Here is a 17,555-nt window from a genome sequence, read left to right on the forward strand (position 1 = left end):
TCAGTTATTCTGTTTTCTTCCTTACTGCCATTTCACATCTCCATCAGTGAGTTCCTCAGGATTTGCCTTTATGTTACAACTATGAAAGTCTTCAATCCAATTCCCTGCTTCCACACAAAGGACACAGAAAGCCTAAACTTTGCTTTTTTCTGGGCTCCAATAGGAAGCAGCATTTACAACGTGTCTGGCTTGGTGGGAGGAAGATTGTCAATTGAGGTATCATGTGTGTTCACCTGCCTCTCTTGCCCTATTTCTTTGGTTGCTATAAATTTCCTGCTTCTCAAATATCTGGATTTTTGGCTACCTATTTGGCTTCCGTCTTTGGTGTTTATATCTGTCTGGTTTTAGCAGGTCTCTCTGATTCCTGACCCGCAGCTCCTCTCCTTCTCTAATATTCAAGTGTGCTGCTTCCCTAACTCCTCATTCCTTCTCCTTGAATTTCACTTTACAATTGCGCTAGGTTCTATCATCGTTGGCCATAGATTACCACAAAACATAATTTCTTAAATTCTGCAAATTTCTAATGTTTCTAATCTTGGTTTCCTACAAGATCTAACACTAAGCTTGTGTTATCCTGATTACAGTGTATATAAAACAATGCTTGTGGAAAATTAACCTAGGAGAAAGCTTATAGGGGAAACCTGATGATGAATTTTATTAAATTAATAACCCTTATAACAATTTCAAATGTAATACTATCTGGATTTGAACTTCAATACTTTTCCTAAGTAAAATTCTTAACCATGGTAGAAGTTATGTTTGTTGATGTTCACTCATCTATACCCTCCATATTCTCAGCAAAGTTGGCATAAATCTGACCTGAATAAATAGGGTTATAACATTATCAGGCTTGTAAAATACTTTATCAAATCAATGCATCAGTTAAAGCAGGGGTCCCCAGCCCTGGGCTGTGTGTGGCCTGTTAGGAATCGGGCCACACAGTTGGTGAGCTGAGAGGCAGGTGAGTGAGCATTACTGCCTGAGCTCCACCTCTTGTTAGATCAGTAGTGGCATTAGATTCTCATAGGAGTGCACACTGCACACTCCATTGGGAACTGCACATGCAAGGGATCTAGGTTGCACTCTCCTTACGAGAATCTAACTAATGCCTGATGGTCTGAGGTGGAGCAGTTTCATCTCAAAACCATACCTTCTTCCCCCATGGAAAAATTGTCTTCCACAAAAATGGTCCCTGATGCAAAAAAGGTTGGGGACTGCTGAGTTAAAGGGTAGGGTTTAATATTTTAATTAAACAATAATAATAGATGACTACACTATGCAAGGCACTGTCTTAGGTGCTATGAGTAATGTGTTAAGTGGTTGGCTTTTCAAATAAGAAAAATTAAAGGTATATAAGTATTGATCAATAGTTTCATGTTTAGTTGGCATTTTTCTTTACTGACTGGTACTTTCCTCTGAAATATATGTAATTGAATAATATTATCACAGAATCATAAATGTGTTAAAAATTGTAATATCAACAAATTACCTCCTGGAATTCTTGAGTTAAAGTGAAAATATGTGTATACAATGCTGATGTTTCTGTATTCACTATATACTAAGACACAAGGATGATAACTAACATATTCTAATAGTTCAATAATTTGCTTGGAGAAAGGCCAGGCTAGTATACATAAATTTAAAAACAAATTACACGGTAAACCTGGTTTTAAATTCATAGGCTTTCAATAATAATTCCCGGAAATCACCACACAACTTTGATTAGTTTAAATTTTTATACCATAAATGTTCTAAGCTCAAAATATTGGCAATGAAAATTAAAATTAAACAAGTTGTAATGGGGATAGAAACAACATTTTTTTAAATGTAAATTTTTCTAATTGTGGGCCTTTTTTCTTGTTATTGCTTGAGGATTTCATACCTAGACAATGGGAATAGGAAATAAGTGTGTATGTGTGCGTGTGTGTGTGTGTGTTCGTGTGTGTGTGTGTGTTCGGGTGTGTGTGTGTGTGTGTGTGCTCGTGTGTGTGTGTGCTGTGTTTTGAGGCTTTACGTGGGCTTTGAAGGCACAGGTCTGTTTCTTGCATAAAACAAAAACTACATAAGTAAAAAAATACATTTGATTATAAAAACATCAATTTTGTAAATATGATTGTTCATATTGGATAGATAATGCTGCCATGGCAATGTGTGTTCTTAAAAATCGAGGTAAATTTTTCAGGTGTAAAACAGTCTTCTCTTTTCCCATTTCACCCTTCTTTTACTATTTTGTTGAGATCCTGTTCTGCTAAAACATTAGTCACAACTGCATTCTCTTTATGAAATGACACATCTGTGGCTGATGGAGGTGGTTTATACAAAAAGATTGCAAATCCATTGAAGAACATGGTGATAACTTTACAAGTAACACCTAAGTGAAAAAAAAAATTAATCATGTGTTTTTGTTTTTAATTATGATAAAAATTATCACTGAGAAAAATCTTCATGAATAGAACATTTTTAAAGAGAATAATTACATAACCATTATAGTTCTATGTTTAAAATTTTTGAAACATTAAGGGGAAAGAAAAAACATTTGTATACAATTCAAGTCACTAGTACTTATTTTCTTTCTAAGCTGTAATAGAGTACAATAATTAACTTATTCTTGGTTATGCTTGTGCATTCTTGTAAAATAAGTGTTGTATAGAACTAAATAGGAATTGGGCCACCATCTAGATTTGTTAACACAAGCCCATAATCCCAGTACTTTGGGAAGCTGAGAGAGGTGGATGTCTTGAGTCCAAGAGTTCGAGACCAGGCTGGGCACCATAGGAAACCCTGTCTCTACCAAAAAAAAAGTGCAAAATATATTCAGGTATGATGGATGGTACAGCCTGCAGTCCCAGCTACTTGGGAGGCTGACGTGAGAGGATTGCTTGACCCCTAGAGGTGGAGGTTGCAGTGAGCTGAGATCACTCCACTGCACTCCAGCCTGGGTGACAGACAGAAACACTGTCTCAAAAATAAATAAATAAATTTGTTAACACAATATCATATCTATAAAAAATTGCAAGCAACCAAAAGTCAATAATAAGGGAAAGTAGTTTGTAACATTCTTGAACATGAATAAATTGAAGAACATTCCCTTCCAGGACAGAAAATAATTCTAAAAATTAAAAAGGTTTTGGAGTTCTTAAAGCCTCTGTGGGAGGATATCATACTCAATACTTAACCAAATCTACTCTTCTTATCAGCTAAAAATATGAAACATTAAGATTCACTTCACAAACTTTGATTTATTTCCAAGTAAATCTGATTTTAAGTTCAGTTATATGAAGAGAAACTAGTTCCAACCACAGTATAAGCATTTAATAATTGCCAGCCTAATAAATTCAACGTGGTCTCACAGTACAGTTCTTGCAGTAGCTGGTTTCTTTTTGTTGATTATTAATATTTTGTTTGAAAACATGTATTTGAAAAACAGGAATGCTCATTCATCTAGGCATTACTAGATTATAGAATGATTAGTTACATAGGTACAACTTTCAACTTTTTTTATTTGTTTCATTCTGAAAATTTTAAGGTTTTATATATTTTGTGGGGGGATTCCCATTCATCATTGACTAGGAAAATGAATGATTTGTTATCTATCCATATCTTTGACCAAAAAGTACAAACAAAATGAATTAAATAAATTTTAAACATAAAAACATTGTAGGTAGGCATGATTGTGGTAAAAATATATAATTTTAAAAATGGAATAAAAAATGGTTCTTAACAACAGGTAAAGTAATGGGATGATTAATTTTGCCTATACTTGTCAATACTTACTCCCCAAGTGCTATAAGAATTTATACATTATTTCTTCAGCAAATATTCTATTACTCTATCTCTATCAACTCAGAAAGTATACTCTGGATTTACATGCATGTAAGAGTAATAATAAGCCTATCTTGATCAACCTGTGTCAAAATAATCACAATGAAAATCACACATTATATTAGATACATATGTATACATACATTCAGGATTTCTCTAAGCTATTTTAGTTTCTTAGGTTATTTTTCAAATTTTAAATTTTTAAATTTCAACTTTTATTTTACTAGTGTAAACTAGATACATTGTTTTACTTAATCTTAATCTTGCCTTAAATTTCATTCATTGCTTAACCAAGACATTACAAACTGCAAAAGGCAAAAAGAATTAAACATCACAGCTAACCTTCTAAACTATAAAAATGTTCTTTACAATGTGCCTTGGAGACAAAGGATACTTCCCTGCCTGAGCCATATGTGTTTGCAACACCTAGATACCTAGACGACAATCATTCCAGGGAGTTTCTCAGAATTCTCTTTTAGCTTTCGAGTATACTTTCCAAAAATGTTTGAGATAAGTTATTAAAAGAAAAGTATATACTGTATGATGTAATGAAAGCTAGAATTTTATTTTCTTGTATTTAGTACTGAGCCTTGCAAACTCCATCTGTTCAAAGCCTTTCATAACATGCTGTGATAAATGTTCTCTGCTTCAGGAAGACTACTGGATGGTTCAACAATGTGGACTGAACATTTCAAAATACCTGTGACCCTAAGTAACCTACAATGAGATTTTTTTTTTACATCCTTAGTTTACTCTAAAATTATCAAGAAGTCACCACTTACTTATGGCTACTAGCATATGGGCCATCTTGATGTTATCATAAATCCAGCAAGCTCCTTTAATTCCACAATCATTTATATCCCAAAGAATACACGTGCTGTCTATCGTGAAACCAAATATAATTGGTCCAGGTATTGTTCCTAAAAGAATTATGGGTGAAATATACAACAGTAAAGATTACAGTTTAGAATTACAGATCTTTTTATACATGATCATACATATATTTTATAGAAATAAAAATAAGTATTCATCTGTCCACATGCAAATTAATTCATGTACAAGTCAAAGGAATATAAAGCACAGATACAATATTCTAAAATAATTATATGTAATTACTATGTATTTCTAATCAATTCAAAAAAGTATTTTAATAGAAATATCCAATATATATTGGGCTAAAAGTTAATATTTTAATTCACCACTTTTCTAATATAATGAATAAATATGCCTTTGAAATTAGCTATTATACTTGTTAAAAATCAAAATAAATTATTCATGATGCACAAATAAATCTGCTGAACTATAGTATATGTTGTATCTATGTGGGTGTGCATGTGTATATAAACTAACATGGGCCTCTGTATGTATTAGTGTATGTATATACAAATATATAGTCTTATAATACCATATGTAGGAATATCACTATCTTATATAACCGCCACCATTTCCAAGAGGCCATGAGGTACTCAACTTCCATATAGTTAAGGAACTTCCAATTATTTGAGGTTGTAATTTTTAGACAAAGATTTCAGCTACATCCAGTCTGTTCTTTCATGACCTGTAGCATGATACAAGTCAGAGTACTAGACTCAGAATTAGGAATCATTTTCCTAGTTTCATTTCTATCACTAGTTGTGTAACTATGGGCAAAACCCTGCACTTCTCAGGGACTTAATTTACTCATCTGAAAAAATTGGCAAGTTGGACAAGGTGATCTCTAATGTCCCAACTTTTTGTTTTTGCTTTAATAAATAATCTTAATATTATGTTTACTATGTCTGTCTTTCTTGTAATTTGTCCTGTATCTGGAACTTTATAAAATTCTCTGGTACAAATTCTTTATTCCAATAATTCTTAACCAGTCACAATATCCATACCACAGTTGCTGTTGAAACATTTTAACATCATTTTTAATTGCTAGTGTAACACAATAGTGTCACAAATAGAGACAAAAGCAGAGAGAAAAGAAATTGTGTTGATGATCATATTTTATATTTGAAATAGACATGATACACCTTTTAAGGTTTTATTAGCAACAGAGTTGGAAGAGGTAACCAGTCAGGTGGGTTAAAAGTATGCAATATGTAAATAATCCTATATCTGAAACATTGGAAAATGGCTTCCTTCAACAAGAATGATGTAGCCTTCCACTATAATTTTTTTTTGCCACTGGCCATAAATTAAAAAATAAATAACACTAATGAACCAAAATAGCCAAGAGTTAGCAATGAATAAAGAAAAATGGCATACCTAATAATCGAAGGACCATAAATTGTATTCCCAAGGCTAGGGACCGTTGTCTGTGATTAACACACCTGGAAATATTAAATATATATGAGACCAAAAAAGGTGGTATAGTATATTCACTCTTTGAGCAAGTTCACATTTATAAGAGTTTAGCATTCCTATATTAAAGTAAATGTTGTAAACGCAAAATAAACAATGTATTTGTAAGAGCTTATAAATGGTTTAATCTTCCTGGAATTATACAAGAAGAAAAATGTTATCTGACCTAAAATATTGCAAATAACACCAAAGAGTCACTAGTCTTTATTCATTTTAATAAATGTAAAGAGAAAGGGTATTCATTAACAAGACATATTTTCCATAAAAGTCATCAACAAATTATGTATAGAAGGAGTGTACCTCAATATAATAGAGCCCAAATATAACAAATCCACAGCTAACATCATACTCAATGGTGAATACCTGAAAGCCTTTCCTCTAAGATGAAGAACAGGACAAGGATGCCCACTCTCATGAATTCTATTTGGCATAGTACTAAAAGTCCTATCCAGAGTAAGTAGGCAAGAAAAATAAAAGGTATCCAAATGGAAAGTAAAAGGTAAGATTATCTCTGTGAAGATGACATGGTCATATATGTAGAAAACACTAAAGATCCTGCCAAAAAAGCACTACAACTAGCAGATGAATTTAGTAAAGTTTTAGCATACAAAACCATAATACAAAAATCAGCTGCACTTCTATACACCAACAATGAACAAAAGAAATCAAGTAAACAACAAAATTTACAATAGCATTGAAAAATAAAATACTTGGGAATAAAGTTAACCAAAGAGGTAAAATACTTGTACACTGAAAGCTATAAAACACTGATGAAAGAAATTGAAGAAGCCACAAATAAATGGAAAGATATCCCTTGTTTATGAATTGGAGGAATAAATATTTTAAAATAGTTATCCTACATCAAGTGATCTACAGAATTCAGTGTAATTTCCATCAAAATTCCAAGAGCATCTTTCACAGAAATTGAAAAAACAATCCTAAAATTCATATGGAATGACAAAAAATCCAGAATAGCTAAAACAGCCAGAGGGTGGAACAAGATGATAGACTGAAAAGCTCCAAGTTAATAATTATCTACACAGAAAAAAAACAACACTTTAACAAGAATCAAAAGTCAGGTGAGCACTTACAGTACCTGGTTTGAACTTTATATTCCTGAAAGAGGCACTGAAGAGATTAAAAAAACACAGTCCTGAATCTCAGACACCACACCTCCCCAACCCAGGCAGTGGCAGTGTAATACAGAGAGAATCTCTGGGGGGTGGGGAGGGAGAATATAGCAATTGTGAGGCAATAAAATCACTGCTGTCCTGTTAGAGCAGAAAGGAAAACCAGACCAACTCACCTGACACCTGCCCACAGAGGGAGTATTTAAACCAGCCCTAGCCAGAGGTTAATCTCCTATGCAGCAGTCCAAACTTGAGTGCTTACAAAACAACTCACCACCAAGGGCTACAGCACTGTGTCTCCAAGTTAACTTGAAAGGCAGTCTAGGCCATAGGGACTGCAACTCTTGGGCAAGTCTTAGTGCTGAATTAGGCTCAAAGACAGTGGACTGGAGGCACACGTGACATACTGAGACAACAGCTGGGACAGACAATGGAGTCCTGGTATTACTCCTCCACTAATCCCCAGGCTGCACAGCTCCAGGTTCCAAAAGAACCCCTTCCTGCCACTTGAGGAGAAGAGAGGGAAGAGTGGGGAGGATTTTGTCTTGCATCTAGGATACCAACTCAGCTACAGGAGGACAGAGCACCAGTCAGAGTTGTGAGGCCCTCCCATTTCAGGCCTTAGGTCCCAGAAAACATTTCTAGACACATTTTGGGCCAGAAGGGAGCTTGCTGCCTTGAAGGAAATACACCAGTCCTGACAGCGTTCATATCCTTTTAAGTGAAGAGCCTTTGGGCCTGAATAACCAGCACCAATACCCAGATACTACATTGAGGGCATTGGGTGAGAACTCTGAGACTTGCTGGCTTCTGATAAGACTCAGCACATTACCAGCTTGGTGGCTATGGGGCAAAACTCGTTCTGCTTCAGAAAAGCAGAGGGAAAAGTAAAGGGGACTTTGTCTTACACTTTAGGTACCATCACTGCCACAGGGGGGTAGAGCACCAAGCAGGTTATTGGAGTCCCCAATTCCAGAACTTGACTCTTTGACATTTCTGGACCTGTCCTGGGCCAGCAGGGAGCTCTCTGCCCTGAAGGGTGAGTCCCAGCCCAGCCAGCATTCACGACAAGCTGACTTAAAGAGGCAGTGGGCCATAAAGGAACATTGGTGGTAGTCTGGCAGTACTCCTCGTGGCCTGGGTTGGAGGTGCCTATGGGGTGAAGCTTCTCTGCCTTTGCAAAGGGGAAAGAAGAGTGGAAAGGACTACACTGTGTGGTTTCCATGCCAGCTTAGCCGCAATACAATAGACCAGGTAGACTTCTAAGGTTTTTGACTCTAGTCCCTGACTTCTGGGTGGCACTTCTAGACCCACCAGTGCCTGTAGGACCTCCCCACCCAAGCGAAGGACACAAGCGTGGCTGGCTTTCCCACTTGCTGATTGTAGGGCCCCAGGTCCTTAAGCAAACAGAACTAGTAACCAGGGAGTAGTTACAAAAGGCCTTGGAAAAGACCCAAAACTGTGCTGGCTTCAGGTACGACCCAGTGCAATCACAGTGGTGGTGGCCACAGAGGTGTTTGCATCACTCCACCTTCAGCTTTAGGTGGCTCAGAACAGAGGGAGAGAGACTCTGCAAAAACCACAGGATTACTGGCCTTCGGGTGCCCCTTAAAGCAGATACAACTAAAATTAGAACACCCAAGTCCTTTCAAATATGTGGAAAGCCATCCCAAGAAGGATGGCTACAAATAAACCCAGACAATGAAGACTATAATAAATACTTAACTCTTAAATACCTAGATGCTGAAGAACATCTACTAGTATCAACACCATCTAGGAAAACATGAACTCACCAAATGAGCTCATGGCACCAGAGACCAATCTGAGAAACAGAAATATGTAATGTTTCAAACAGAGAATTTAAAATAGCTGTGCTGAGGAAACTCAAATAAATTCAAAAAACACAGAGAAGGAATTCAGAATTCTATCAGATATATTTTACAAAAAGACTGAAATAATATTGGCCAGGCATGGTGGTTCACACCTGCAATTCCCAGCACTTTGAGAGGCTGAGGCAGATGTATCACTTGAGGTCAGGAGTTTGAGACTCAGCCTGGCCAACATAGTGAAACCCTGTCTCTACCAAAAATACAAAAATTAGCTGGGCATGGTGGTGCACGTCTGTCATCCCAGCTACTCGGGAGGCTGAGGCAGGAGAATCACTTGAACTTGGGAGGCAGAGGTTGCAGTGAGCCAAGATCATGGCCACTGCTCTCCAGCCTGGGCAACAGAGCGAGACTCCATCTCAAAACAAAAAAAGAATCAAGTGGAAATTCTGGAGCTGAAAAATGCAATTGGCGTATTGAATAATGCATCAGAGTCCTTTAGTAGCAGAACTGATAAAACAGAATAAAGAATTAGTGAGACTGAAAACAAGCTTTTTGAAAATATACAGTCATAGGAGACAAAAGAAAAAAGAATAAAAAACAATGAAGCATGCCTACAACATCTAGAAAATAGCCTCAAAACAGAAAATCTAAGAGTTATTGGTCATAAAGAAGAGGTAGAGAAAAAGATGGGTAAGAAAGTCTATTCAAAAAGATAATAACAGAGAACTTCCCAAACCTAGAGAAAGATATCAATATCCAAGTACGAGAAGGTTATAGAAGACTAAGCAGATTTAACCCAAAGAAGACTACCTCAAGGCATTTAATAATCAAACTCTCAAACATCAAGGATAAAGAAAAGATCATAAAACTAGCAAGAGAAAAGAAACACATAACATACAGTGGAGCCTCAATACATCTGGCAGCAGACTTTTCAGTGGAAACCTCATAGGCCAGGAGAGAGTGGCAAGTCATATTTAAAATGCTGAAGGAACAAAACTCTTACCTTAGAATAGTATATCTGGTTAAAATATCCTTCAAACATGAAGGAGAAGTAAAGACTTTCCCAAACAAAAGCTGAGGGATTTCATCAATGCCAGGCCTGTCCTATAAGAAATGCTAAAGGGTGTACTTCAGTCAGAAAAAGAACATTAATGAGCAGTAAGTAATCACCTGAAGGTACAAAACTCACTGGTAATGGTAAGTACAAAGAAAAACACAGACTATTCTAACACTGGAACTGTGGTGTGTAAACTACCCTTATCCTAAGTAGAAAGGTTAAATGATGAACCAATAAAAAATAGTAACTACAACAACTTTTCAAGACATAGTACAATATGATATACATAGAAACAACAAAAGGATAAAAAGCCAGGGGACAAAGTTAAGGTGTAGAGTTTTTATTAGTTTTCTTTTTACTTGTTTGTTTTATCAATAACACTGAATCTAAAAGAACTAAACTCTCTAATCAGAAAACACAGCCTGGTTGAATGGATGATAAAACAAGATCCATTGACCTGTTGCCAACAAGCAAGACACTTCACCTATAAAGACACACATAGACTGAAAATAAAGAAATGGAAAAACACATTCCATGCCAATGGAAACTGAAAGAGAATAGGAGTCACTATACCTAGAAAAAATAGATTTCAAGACAAAAGCTATAAGAAGAGACAAAGAAAGTCACTATATAATGATAAAGGGGTGAATTCAGCAAGAGGATATAACAATTTTAAATATATATGTAGCCAACACTGAATCACCCAGATATACAAAGCAAATATTAGTAGAGCTAAAGAGAGAGACAGGCCTTGATACAATAATAGCTGGAGACTTCAACACCCCATGCTTTGCATTGGACAGATCTTCCAGATAGAATATCAAGAAAGAAACATCAGACTTAATCTGTACTACAGACCAAATGGATTTAATAGATATTTACAGAACATTGCATCCAATAGCTGCAGAATACACACTCTTTTCGTCAGCACATGGATCATTCTCAATGACTGACCATATGTTAGGTTACAAAACAAGTCTTAAAACATTCAAAGTAACTGAAATAAAACAGTCATCTTCCCTGACCACAATGGACTAAAACAAGAAATTAATAACAAGAGGAATTTTGGAAACTATACAAATATATAGAAATTAAACAATATACTCCTGAATGACTAGTGGATCAATAAAGAAATTAAGAAGAAAATTGAAAAATTTATTGAAACAAATGATAAAACAACATGCCAAAATCTATGGGATATAGCAAAAGAAGTACTAATAGGGAAGTTTATAGCTACACATCAAAAAAAAGGAAAAATTTCAAATAAATAATCTAATGATACATCTTAAAGAATTAGAAAAACAAGAAGAAACCAAACCTAAAATTAGTAGAAGAAAGGAAATAATGATCTGAGGAGAAATAAATGAAACTGAAATGAAGAAAACAATACCAATGATCAATGAAAAATTAAACAAAATTGACAAACCTTTAGCCTGACTAAGAAAAAAAGGAGAAGATGCAAAGTAATAAAATCAGAAATAAAAAAAGACACATTACAAGTGATACTGTAGAAATTCAAAGGATCATGAGTGGCTACTATGAGCAACAATATGCCAATAATTGGAAAATCTAGAAGAAAGGGACAAATTCCTAGATACATACAACCTACCAAGATGGAATCAAGAAAAATCCAAAGCCTGAACAGACCAATAACAAGTAGCAAGATTGAAGCTGTAAGGAAATGTCTCCCAGTAAAGAAAAGCCCAGGACCTAATGGCTTCAGTGCAGAAAAGCCAAAGCTACTCTAAGCAAAAAGAACAAAACTGCACACGTACCCCTGAGCTTAAAATAAAAATTAAATAAACAGTAAAAAAAGAAAATGTAGTGAGTAAATATTAAGGAACAAAAAAAGAAAAAAGCTAGAATTCATTAGGAAAGATATACAAAGACTGATGACTCTATGGAAGGACAGGTATGAAATGTACAGGTATGAAATGTGTTTGTGCAGTGGGATACAAGGAGGAAGAGCAACTGGAAACATAAAACACAGGTGAACAACACAGGTAATAGCCAGTTTCTTATTGATTAGCACTGCTTAAGGAAGATTTAATGTCACAGTGCCTAATGCATAAGGTAGAATGCATGCCATTCTGATTCTGGCATATTGGAATGCATTTTATTTCTATGATACTCAAAACTGAACATTTCTCCAGCTCACAGCTGAAGCTTCATGAAAGAAGCAGAGAAAACACCAAGCACAAGCCAGGCAGGCAATGTGAAGACACTTTCACCTGCCTATCATTTAAATCTCCTACATCTGGGGTTCTACAGAGGAGCTTATCCAGTGCCACAGAACTAATGATCTTGTAAGGGCTGATTGGTATTGAACCAATGGTCAATATGAACCCCAAATGAACCCCGAGTCCATTTGCTTTCCATCAACATGTTGCCTTAGGGAATGAAAATTTCTCAACGTGCTACGTACCTTAGGATAGACACAGTTATAGGAGTACCAGCCATAAAGGTAAAAATAATTACAATAAAGAAAATGCAAAGGAATATGGGCAGTTTCGCACAATGAGTTTCACATTTTCCAGCTTTAGCTTCAAAACCAAAAGTTTCTGCAGCGGATGTTATTTCTGTTTTCCTTTCAATACAGGAACAGTTGTAATATACCTAAAAATATTAGACATAAAAACAATGAAAGTGATCATTTAGAAAATAAATTATTGTAAATTAGGTATTCTCTAGACATGGAGAATACTCTCTCCATGTAAGACAGTATCATACTGTCTTAATCCATATACAACAAATTATGCTGAGAGAATATTTAACCCTTAAGAAATTAAGCAAGTGGAAACAAACCATATTTATGATGTGGAATTATCTGTATTTGATTTTTGTGGCCATTACTTCAGTTTGTAACCTGCTACAGTAATTATTGACTTACAAAACAATTTAATGGGAATATAAGTTACGTGACCTTGCACATTCTACACTTCTTTCAACAGTAATTATTTCTTAAAGTCATTTTACATCTCAACTCCATCCTTCCATATCCTTTATCCTTACTATAAATCTTTTTTAGACATTAAGGCCTCAACGAATCAGAGCAGAGCCAGAGAAATCAAAGAGAAGCAGTGCTTTCATTGTTCCAAAGGCCAGAAACTTTTTTTTTTTTTTTTTTTTTTTTGGTGCTAAAGCCATTCTAAGACCACTGGTACCAATTCAGGAAAACCAAATATGCAGATGACACCTCCAAAATTGACTATTACATATTCAGCAATCAGATATATCAAATAATGAGGTAATTCAGCCTTTAAAAATTTTAAGGAGAGAAACTGAGAACAGTATTTTCTATCCTAATGAAACTTTACCACTCTAATTTGCCTGCAATATAGCAGTTAGTCAAGGTCAGATTTTGTAGTTTGGGCCACTGGTGTGAAATATAAGATTAAAACTGTATTGCTGTGAACAAATGTATATGGGTGCTTATTAAAAGTATTATAAATGTATATTGCCTATCTGAAATATTTCGTAAGAAAAATATTGTGGATCAATTGATTATTTCATGGACTGATTGGACATAAAAAAGTCAGGACAAATAGAAAATCTGCAAGTCAAAATCATTTGCTCTTCCTAAAAAATTCTAGAAGACAACTTGCTGTGTAAGATAGTAATTATCTTAGCATTTGGTGAAAAATATAAATATTAAATTAACCATATCGAAATAACAAGAACTATTTTAAGTATGCTCTGGGTATTAGATTTTCTGTGTTGTTCCCTTGTGCAGGATGGTATTTGTGTCTATATATATTTAGTTATGTGACTAAAACCCTTCCTAATAACTCCTTGTCATAATCTGCTTCTAATCAAAGTTAGTCAATAGCATTTATTGGTCATATATACAGAAAAAAATTCAAATATTCAAAATTGTCATATAACTCTTACACATCTTTTTCATTGTTTTCTTTTATACCACAGTATATATTTCCCTTAGATCCTTTTAAAGTTATCACATTATCTACCAATGCATAATATACTGCGTACTACTCATAATCTGAATATTATTTATTTCCAAGGCTCTTAAGTTTAGCTAAGATGAAATATTTAGTTTCTAAGATATAGTACAGTAAAATTGCACTGAGTTCTTTTAAACTATTTAACTGTACAGAAAAGAAATAACATCTAGGCACACTGATTAGTATTCAGATCCAGAATTAAATATGAATTTGTATTTAAAAATAAATTGATTTGAATATTTTAAATGTATTCATGGTACATCAAATAAAACAAATACTAAGTTTCTATTATATAAACTGTACCTAGTGAAAATAGGAAAACTCTCTTGCCTTCAAAGATCTTAAATAGTTAAGGAAAAATAAAATTGACCCTTGAACAACACAGGTTTGAACTGCACTGCTCCACTTACATGCGGATTTTTTTTTTCAGCTAAACATGGATCAAAAATACAGTATTCGCAGGATGCAAAACCCATATATACTGAGGTGCTGACTTAAAGCGAGTTCTTCAAGGCCATCGGCGGGACTTAAGTATGGCATATTTGGGTATATGCAGGGGTCCTGGAACCCATCCCCCATGTATTGTGAGGGATGACTATAAAACAATTTGAAAAGGTAAAAGATATTTCATAGCTGCAACAAAGTGATGTTACTAAAATGTTTGTAACTTCCAAATTGATTTTTCAACAATAACTGCAAGAGGCATGAAGGAAAAAGAATCTATTTCAGCTGGAGACATCATGGGCTGCTTAATGGAGGCAGTGGAGCAGGAAGGCAAGAATAGGCATTGCATAACCCCATTAGAGAAGTCAAGATAATCCACAAACATATTGCCTCATTAAGGGAAAAGTAGGAGACATAAGCTACCTTTGGCTTCCTGTGTGCAACTGGGTTTGAACAGCCTGCAAAGCAGGGAGAAAAATATTGGACTCCATCTCCACAGACAGGATAATAATATGATCGCGAACAGTTACAATTGGCATTACAAGGGGCTATCAAGTTTCCCAATTCTCCAGTCCTGTAAATAAGAAATGAAAGAAGGGTAAATGATCTGTCATAACTTTTAACTAACAATTTCGAAGGACTGTTATATCTTACCATTAGGTCATTTATTCACTCACTCAACACATAATTACTAAACAAATAAAACGTCTTCCTTTGCACATAAAGTTTTAACTTCTTGTCGGAGAGAGGCAATAAAAACAATAGTCATATAGTATAGTATCTGTCAGTAATTTAAAATAAAAGGCAGAATAAGTGAAGAAGACAAGAGTTTCCCATCTGGCACCAGGTAATTCTCTTGTGGGGTTGGTTCTATGGACTGTAGAATGTTTAGCAGCTTCTCTGACCTCCACCAGATACCAGTAGCACTCTCCTTCATTACAGCAACCAAAATATCTCCATACAGTGCCAAATATGTCCAGGATGCAGACAATAATTTAAACTTGGAAGGATGAACAAAATCATGCTGTTGAACATAATCATCTCATCAATGGGAAAACTGAGGTCCAGGGAAATTAAGTTACTTTTCTTTCCTTACCAAATATAATTTTCCCAGTCCCCAGGCTCAGTGTCATTTCAAGCTGCCTCTTAGAGAAAACATCTTCCCTAATATAAAGGGTTACACTAATCAAAAATGCATCCCTTATACCTCATTTATTTATTCATTCAAACAACATATATTGAGCAACTGCTAGACCCTATGCTGGGTAACGGGAATACAAAGCCGAATAAGACAGTCTCTGCCCTCAAGGATTTCACAGTTTAGAAGTAGAGAGGGACTTAGATAATTATTCAGTAATATGCTAAGTGTGGTTACAGATATCAGCAAAGTGCCTTTTAGAAGCACCAAGGAAGGACACCTAACACAAGCCAAAGTTTAGAGAAAAGGGGCTGGAGGAGCTACTGCCTGAGATGCGATTTAAAAAATGAGTAAGAGGCTGGTGCGGTGGCTCACACCTGTAATCCCAGCACTTTGGGATGCCAAAGCGGGTGGATCACTTGAGGTCAGGAATTCGAGACCAGCCTGGCCAACATGATGAAACTCATCTCTACTAAAAATACAAAAATTAGCTGGGCATGGTGGCAGGCACCTGTAGTCCCAGTTCTCGGGAGGCTGAGGCAGGAGAATCTCTTGAACCCACGAGGCAGACGTTTCAGTGAGCCAAGATTGCGCCACTGCACTCCAGCCTGGGCAACAGAGTGAGACTCCATAAAAAAAAAATTGTAAAAAATATATAAAGAATGAGTACAAGTAAGCCAGTCAAATGGGGAAGGGGAAACGTACTTCAGAAAAAGCTGGTACAAAGGCATAGAGTAGAGAAACAGCATCCTCTGTGGAGAAATATGAATGATGTCTGAGGCACAGAGTGATGGGAAATGTAGCTGGAGAGGAGTAAAGGACCAGTTTAATTGAGAGCCACATGGGCCTGACAAAAGGTAATCGTTAAGGTATTTTTAGACTGGAAAGTGACACTGTCAAAAGTTCATTTTAAAGAAGTAATTCTAGGAGTTGTACAGAGTATGAATTTGAAGAAAGGGGACCAGTTACAATACCCTAGACAGTAGGTGATGACAATATAAAGGAGAGCTAAGATAGAACATATGATGATAGGAAGCAGATTAGAGAAAACTTTTGGATGTAGAATCAGTAAGATTTGGTGATGGATTGGTTGAAGATGACTCTTCCTGTTAAAAATGGAAGAGGCTACTCAAGAGGCTTAGGCAGAAAACTCACTTGAGCCCAGGAGTTTGAGGCTGCAGTGAGTTATGATTGTGCCACTGCACTCTAGCCTGGGCAACAGAGTGAGATCCCATTTCCAAAACAAAAAGAATGGAAGAGTCAAAGGTGACTCCTAATATCTAACCTGGTGTTTAGGTACAGGAGAACAATGATGAGTATGGTATTGTACATAATAAGATTAAGAGTATCTCCAATTTGGTGGAGAAGAAATCTTGAATGGAGCTAGATTTCTTAATAACCATTTGGACATAGATGTAGCTGAAACCACGAACATTTATAAGATCAGTCATATAGTGTACGGAATGAGAAGAGTACTGAAGTCTTGGGAGTCCACTTATTTAATAAAGACACAATGAACACCAATTATGTGCTAGACTACTCAAGGTGGTAGAATTATATTTAAAAGAAAGAAGGAGCTAGAGTTAGAACTAGAAATGACAGATTGAGGGAGAGAGAGAAATGGATAGAAGGAAGGGAATGAGGGAGTGAAGGAGAAAAGGAGAAAGAGGGAGGGAGAGGGAAGAAGGAAGGGAGAAAAGCGAGAAGGAAGGGAAACGGGGAAAGAAGGAAGGGAAGAAGGGAGGAAGGGAAGGGAAAGAGATAAGGAAAGGGAAAGAAGGAAAAGGAAGGGAAGAAGGGAGGGAGGAAGAGAAGCAAACCTCTGCC

General features: G+C 35.8%; 1 protein-coding gene across 1 annotated transcript in view; it reads right to left on the reverse strand.

Moving 5' to 3' along the window:
• Positions 1-224: 224 nt before the first annotated feature.
• The window catches only part of SLCO4C1 (solute carrier organic anion transporter family member 4C1), a 61,664-nt gene continuing 44,333 nt past the window's right edge, over positions 225-17,555 (reverse strand). The window contains exons 9-13 of the mRNA XM_517854.7: positions 15,014-15,164; positions 12,610-12,800; positions 6,073-6,137; positions 4,605-4,742; positions 225-2,371 (exon numbers count right to left, since the gene is read on the reverse strand). Of these exons, the coding sequence (XP_517854.2) occupies positions 2,211-2,371; positions 4,605-4,742; positions 6,073-6,137; positions 12,610-12,800; positions 15,014-15,164 (706 nt within the window). The 3' untranslated portion in view covers positions 225-2,210. The remainder of the gene's footprint in view (positions 2,372-4,604; positions 4,743-6,072; positions 6,138-12,609; positions 12,801-15,013; positions 15,165-17,555) is intronic.

The sequence above is a fragment of the Pan troglodytes genome, chromosome 4 (assembly GCF_028858775.2).
Source record: "Pan troglodytes isolate AG18354 chromosome 4, NHGRI_mPanTro3-v2.0_pri, whole genome shotgun sequence".
NCBI classification, from domain to species: domain Eukaryota; kingdom Metazoa; phylum Chordata; class Mammalia; order Primates; family Hominidae; genus Pan; species Pan troglodytes.